General features: G+C 36.1%; 1 protein-coding gene across 1 annotated transcript; it reads right to left on the bottom strand.

Moving 5' to 3' along the window:
* Positions 1 to 6,203: 6,203 nt before the first annotated feature.
* LOC115971854 (dehydration-responsive element-binding protein 1A-like) lies at positions 6,204 to 7,357 on the bottom strand. Its single transcript, XM_031091934.1, has one exon. It carries the CDS (start codon positions 7,141 to 7,143, stop codon positions 6,376 to 6,378), a length of 768 nt encoding a protein of 255 aa, XP_030947794.1. The 5' UTR covers positions 7,144 to 7,357; the 3' UTR covers positions 6,204 to 6,375.
* Positions 7,358 to 7,772: the final 415 nt, after the last annotated feature.

Below are 7,772 nucleotides of genomic sequence, written 5' to 3' on the forward strand. Positions count from 1 at the left end.
AAATACAAACTCAAAAACAAAATTTTAAAATTAATCAAATCATAACAATAAAAGCAAAAAAAAAAAAAAAAGACAGAAGACAGAAGCCATTTGACCCATCTGGATTGGGTTAGGGACGAAGATGAGCAACAGCACGAAGATGAGAGCTCCCTGGAATGTTCTTGAATGAGAGAGAAAAGATAAATTTTCTTATCGTAGAGAGAGTTTTGGAATCAAGTAAAAACAAGAGAGAGAGAGAGAGAGAGAGAGAGAATGGAGCTCCCTAGAATGTTCTGAATGAGGGAGAAATGGAAAATAAAAGGAGGGGGGTAGAGATAGTGGACACGTGTGTGGAGGAGAAAAACAAGAAAAAAGAAAAGAAAAGAAAAAAAAAATGAAACGAAACGTATGGCTAAAAGTTAAATAAAGAAAGGAAAAGTAATATAAAAAATAAAAAATCCTAATTGAGAAATGCTACCGTAATATTTTCACAATAAATTTTAAGTAACAAATTGTTATTGGTTAGTAAAAAAATAATTTCAGTGGTGGGTTCAAATTAGAACTAGTAACAATTTTCCATATAAATTTTGTTGTGAAAATATTGCGAAAAATGTTGTGAACGTAACACTTCTCATAATAAATTTTAGACAATAAGTTGTTATTGGTTCTCATTTGGACCTACTAATGACATTATTATTTTTTTTATCTACCATTAACAACTTGTCATATAGACTTTATTGTGAAATTTTTGTAAAAATGTTGTGTCTATAATTACATTAAGAGAGATAATTAAAACAAAGAATTCTCTTTTATATATATATATCTTGTCCTTTTTTGTAATTTAAAACTCAAACCTCCACTTTTATAAGTGCTAATCAAACACTCAGTTTTAAAAAAAAAACATTTTTTAACAGTTTTTACCAAACACTCAATTTTTAAAAAAAACACTTTTTCATTACGGACTTTCTAAAAATTCAACTTTTTCAAAAAACCAACTTAAAAAAGCTGAAACAAACTCACTATACCTGGTTGCCACTTTTCATTTTTGTTGCTTTGTCTTTCCCTTTCGTGTCATTTGCTCATTGGTACTCTGCGACTTATAATTAATGGTTATGTAGTATTCCTAAATGGCAATTGCCAGGAGTCCTTAGCCAAAGAATTTTTTACAAGTATCTCCCCGCGCCTTCATTGAAACCAAGGTTTTCAGACCCGGACCGTTCATTGAACCGTAAAAGGGAGAGGTTCAAGGGTTTTGAGGTTGGACCGAGGTCGAACCGGGGTCGAACCGTGATGACGTCATAATTAATTTAATAATTATTTTAAATATATATAAAAACATTAAATTAATAAAAAAATAGAAAAATTAACTAAAATAGCCTAATTCATTTAGAAAAGCTTATTTCTAAAAAATACATAAAACTTACAAAAATACAGTACACAATTACACATTGTTACACACTAGACAAAAAAAACTCCTTCCCATCAAAAATGCATGAAAGAAACAAGTCACTAGACAAAAAAACTTTTCAAATGTAACATCCTTTCCACAAGTTAATTGAACCATAATACAAAAATTGATCCCTAAAACATCCTAATCCCACATTCACTTTTCCTTTTCAACTTTCCACAGAACCTACTCATTATGCAACAGACCCAAAAAAAAAAAAAAATAAAACTAAATAATTAACTTGTATTGCTGGGAAAGCATAGGGTTTCTAAGAATAATGTCTTCTTATCTGGGAAAGCACAGGGTTTCTGCAAGTCATTGGTACTTGTATTACTGTTTTTGCTTCTTCTCACTTTGACTAGCTATTAGCTTACTTTTGTTTCACATTTTGATTAGTCATTTCTTCTTCATTGTGCTTGTCAAGTATGTGAGACATTAGGGCCAATTGTTTTCAGGACACCATCATAAGAAAAAGCTAGTTAAGATACTATAAGGCGTCTGCCTGTTCTATCACTGAACTCATTTTGAAACAGGTCCATGGTCCACCTGTTCTATTCTTGAAGGTCATTTTTCTTCTTCTCTTTTTATTTTTTTATTAATATGTGGTCTGATAGCTGTAGTTAAGTAAATTTGAAATCTAGCATATTCAGATGCTATGTTAATTCTGGGATTTCAATTATGTTGAGATTGCTTTTAGTAATGGGGCAAATGATTTGAGAATAATGTAAATATTATTGAAACCAACAGCAATAAAAAATACAAAAAAAAAACATGCAGCAAGAAGTTGCAGACACAACAAAGTAATTTTGGCAAACAGAAACACCAATTGACCCAAATCAATTTTCACAATTACAATAATATCACAAGCCTTGTCTTCACATACACCAACACTTCAGATCTATATCATCATCCACAATCAATTTTCAATTGACCCAAATCAATTTACACACCAACACTTCAAATCTATATCATCATCCACAATCAACTTGCAAATATTAACAAAGAAAAAACAGATTAAAGTACCAACGACGGCGACGGCGACGAGGCACAGAGTGAGCTGCGACGGGGACGAGGGAGAGAGGCAGAGATGAGCATGAGAGAGTGAGCTGCGATCTGGGTTGAGCTGCGATGGCAACGAGGGAGAGAGGTAAAGACGAGAGAGTGATTGAGACTTTGAGAGAGTGAGGAAGAGATCTGGGCTGAGCTGCAACAGTGTGACGGCGACGAGGGAGAGAGTGAGGATTGAGGAAGAAATCTGGGCTGAGCTGCGACAGTGCGACGGTGACGAGGGAGAGGCAGAGACGAGAGAGTGATTGAGACTTGAGAGAGTGAGGATTGAGAGTGATTTTTGAGAGAGGCAAAGACGAGTGAGGATTGAGAGTGATTGAGAGAGGGTTTCAGAGTGAGGCTAAGAGTGATTTTTGAGAGAGGGTTAAAAAAAAAAAAAAAAGGTGGAACGATGCCGTATAGGGAAAAAAAAAAAAAAAGGCTGAAATTAGGGAACCGTCCGAACCGTGTGAACCGATCACGGTTCACAGACCCGGACGGTCGGACTGCGGTCCGGACGGTTCCATGCTTTTTTCGCATGGAACGGTTCCTTACCTTAAATGGACCGTGAATCTGAACGGTTCCCGAGTTTTCCGGTCGAACCGTACGGTCCGGTCCGGGTTTAATAACCTTGATTGAAACCTCTCACCAATAATTACTGAAGATGTGCAGTTTCATCCTCACTTGTGTTGTGTCCCATCACCCTTGTCATGTAAGTGACTTTGTTGATTGGCCATATATAGTGGAGATGCCTATCATTAACATTACCACAAAAGGATTAGCAGAATTATCCCATAATGGCTTCTCTTATCATGGATTATTTATAGAGAATAAATTGAGTAAGGAGCTGACGTAAAAGGTTTGTTTTATGCCCATTAATCCCGACCCACCATGTCACCAAATTTTTTTTTTTTAGAAAAAAAGATTAAGCCTTAAGCTTTTCTTCTCTTCTCTCCTCATCTGATCTCTCCATCTCTTAATCAAACCCACGACCTCCATGGTTGGGAGCTTTAAAACTCAACACAAGCCACCAACACCATTGCCATGGCCAAAACTCCATGGTTCAACCAATAACTGCCGCCGTGAGCCACCATTGGGGTGGCCCCATTTTCCCTTGCCACCCACTCCCTATGAACAACAACCACCACCACCACCACAAACTCACCTTAATCACCATCACCACAACTCTGATTTAAAAAAAAAAAAAAAAAAAAAAAAAAAAAAAAAAAAAAAAAAAAAAAACAACAACAACAACAACAACAACAACCACCGCCACCACAAATTGGAAAACCATACAAAACCCATATGAAACCCACAAACCTATGACCCAAAATCACTACCAACAGATGGGAAACCCACAAAACCCAGTAAGACAGCAACCCAAACCACCATCGCACACGCATGCCGCCGTCCACTGTACCACCATCGCACACCTACGGTTTGATCCACAGAAACCAACGAAAACGGCGTGATCAGCGGCGTGACCCACTACCACCACAACAGCGTGATCCATGGTGTTGGCGTGGAGCTTTAAGAAGAATGAGGAAGGAAGAAAAAAAATGAAAAGGGGTGAGAATAATGGACACTGTGGCTCAGTTTGGATCCACGTTGCGTTTTGCTGCGTTTAAGTTTCCTGCGTTTTCCCACATTTTTTTTTTTTGCACGCCTTTTCCCCCAACAAGCGGCTACTGTTCATGTACTGTACATGAATAGTAGCCGCAACTTTTGACTAGTCTTTTGTGAATAATGCATCCGTGCACTGTTCATGGACCCACAAATTTCATTTTTTATCAATTTTTTCATTAAAAATGGGTCCCACGGCACTATTCACACATTTAAAAATTATTTTGCTACAGTGTTTTCAGTTTTCAGTTTTAGCACAATAAGTTCTATCCAAACAGATCCTGTGACTGACATGAGAAGAGGAAATAGAAAAAGGACAAGTGGGAGAGAAAATATTATTTAATCAAGTTAAGAGAGAATGAATAAAATAGTATTTTTTTGCTTTAGTTGCTTGCCATAGTTGCTCTAGTGACGGTTAGGATTGGCTATCGTAAAACACACCTTTACCCCAACTTTAAACCCAATTTATTCTCTTATTTATATCGTTTTAGTACAGGATGTTTTGCAAGAAAATAAATAAATAAATAAAATAAGTGTAGCATTTTACTTTCAATTAGTAATGAAATTGATACAGTAACGAGAATATTAGGGCTCTCATAAAAATTTTTTATTCACAATTTTAGATTATAAAAATTTGAAATTTTAATATTTGTTTGATAAGATAGCAATTAATATTTGGTTTTCTTAAAATTTTACATGCATGAAGAATATAATAAAAATATGTAATCAAATAGTTAGATTTCCAAAATTCACACTCAATATAGAAATATATGAAAAGTTTGTAGAATTTCTCTCTAAGCTAGTTTAAAGAAAAACTCTTAACTACTTTGGTAAAAATCAGACGTAATTAACAAGCTTACAGTCTTATGATTCTATTTATTAATTTTATTTAAGTAAACAGTCTCATTCAATTATATATGCTGAATGAGTCCAACTGGTTTAGCAAGACGCAATCAAATTGCTCTGAATTCTATTGAGTGAAATGAATCATCCTTCGAGGCCTTGGCTTGTCTAGTCACATCTTGACTAGGCTTAATTTCCAAAGAAGTTTAAATAGTACATTGATTGTATCTTTGATGACATCTTATCCTCCGAATATCTCAAAAGAAATCTTATAGGTTTTTAGAGTGGACAAGTGATGTGGTTTATCATTTCAATAAAAAACTCTCATTTATTTAAAATTATGGAGTTTTAAATAAAAACTAAATATTGACTTAGCAATTTTAAATAGGTGAGAGTCTTTTACTGAAATGGTGGACAAATAACGTGGTTTACCATAAAGATGGTATAATTTCTCCATTATACCTGGTTTGCACTTTTCATTTTTGTTGCTTTGTCTTTCCCTTTCGTGTCATTTCCTCATTGGTTCTAATCTCTGCTATTTATAATTAATGGTAATGAACTATTCCTAAATATTCAAGCTGGGCCATCCACTTTTTTAGTGCTTACTGCTTAATGGCAATTGCCGGAGTCCTTAGCCAAAGAATTTTTTACAAGTATCTCCCCGCGCCTTCATTGAAACCTCTCACCAGTAATTACTGAAGATGTGCAGTAACTGCAGTTTGATCCTCACCCTTGTCATATAAGTGACTTTGTTGATTGGCCATATATAGTGGAGATGCCTATCTATTAACATGGATCCGGTTCATGTGTGCCTTAAAAACACATATTAAACTATCCAATTTTAAAAATATTTTTCTTGAAAATTGAAAAAATTATCAATACTTTTTTAATTTTTCATAAAAAATTTTTCAAAAATAAAAATTATTATATGTCCTTAAAGCACATATTAGCAAAATTCCATTAACATTACCACAAAAGGATTAGCAGAATTGTCCCATGATGACGGCTCTTATCATAGATTATTTATATCGAATCAATACAAAGTGTTAAGGATGTTTTGCAAGAAAAAAAAAAAAAAAAATAAGTGTAGCTTTTTACTTTCAATTAGTAATGAAATTGATACAGTAACAAGAATATTAGGGCTCTCATAGCTGTCCCTATTCAAGTCAATTAGAATTTGGTGCTAATTACCTATATCTCTAGCTCTGTACCAATCAATCGATTGAATTGAAACAACATGTAAACAAAGAAAAACACTACAAGGTGGAAAAATCTAAGATTGCCCTCTTTTTCTATTACAATTTAATTTTGTGTTAAATTATGAACAGTGAAGAAAAAGTTTTAAATACAAATAAAGTCACCACTTAACAAAAAAAAAAAATTGTTATAAAAAATGACTTGATTCTAGAATTACTCACTATCCAAACTTGTCAGGCTCAAAAACTCCACAATGACACCTGGGCATCACTCTCCATGTCATCCCAGTCGATATTATTACTATCCCCAACACAAGGAGGTGGAGATATTAAAAGCCCTTCAGCCATATTCACCAACAGGCCAGGCATGTCATACAATTCCTCCTCATCCAAATAAACCACATTTTCTTGCACACTTGCTTTCTTCTCCACCACAGCACTCTCACCACAGCTTCCTAAAACCTCTTCACAATTCTTCACTTCCTCATCATCATCACCACCACCACCGCCTTCCCCACCAAACTCTCTAGGCCGAAAAGCCTCCGCCGCCTCCGCGGCAGCCCTCCTTATGTCCATGGCATCATTTGAAGCAGGCATACGCAACCTCCAAGCTGAGTCCGCGAAGTTGAGACACGCAGACTTTCCCCTAAGGACCAAAGCAGCCACATCATGAGCCCGTGCTGCCATATCTGGAGTTGGGTACGTCCCGAGCCATATCCTAGTCTTCTTCTTCGGCTCACGCACTTCGCAAACCCACTTGTTCTTGTTCCTCTTCCTCACTCCTCGATAAACTGGGTGGCGTGTCTCCTTGAATACTCTTCGACCAGCACACTTCTTGGGTGTCCTCGAAGCTAGTATAACTTCTTCATCGGAGTACTGAGCACCTTTGTGAGTTGAAGCTGAGGTGCCACTTCCAGCGTCGGATAAAGAAGAAGTCTCTGCTTTGTCAAAGGAAAACGAGTCAGACCCAAATGGATGAGGGTCTGAGCATTGGCTAAAGATATTCATTTGAGAGTGACTACGAGTACTGATTTGCTTTCAAAGTGATTTGCTTTGCTACTTGTTAATCTGTGAGGTTTGTGTTCGTTCTTGGTTTTTTGAAGCAGCCAAAGGAGTGAGTGTGGGATTCCTTTTATAGTTTGGTGTGGTGGAGACTGGTACACGTGGGTGAAACCTGAACACGAACACGGAGTTTCATAGGTTGCCAGTGAGTTCCCAACTCCTAAAAGTCCTATTAGGCACACTGGTTTTGTCAAAGTAAAAAAAAAAAGATTTTTAAAATACTTAAGTAGTAAGTAGTTGTTGATTTCACACCTATGAAATTGACCCTCTATTTTGTCAATTTCTCAATCTCCACGTAGTCCACTGTCTCCAGTTTGCTGTACCTAGTAGACCAAGTGTTCAGAGCGTGTAGTGAGCTGTTGAGGTGGCAAGATCTTAGACTAGTCTCACTCAAAATTGCACGTTTTACTTTTCCACTTTTTCGATCTAGGCTGCCAGCTCACCCCTTGTTAAAGTTTAATACCATTACTTTAATATAAAAACAAAAAAGGGAGAAATTATCGTCATCCGTTACTAAAAGTAGTATTTGATTTGTTCGTCATAGATACTACGTAGTTACTCAAAATAGCATTTTG

Source organism: Quercus lobata, chromosome 12 (assembly GCF_001633185.2).
Source record: "Quercus lobata isolate SW786 chromosome 12, ValleyOak3.0 Primary Assembly, whole genome shotgun sequence".
NCBI lineage: Eukaryota > Viridiplantae > Streptophyta > Magnoliopsida > Fagales > Fagaceae > Quercus > Quercus lobata.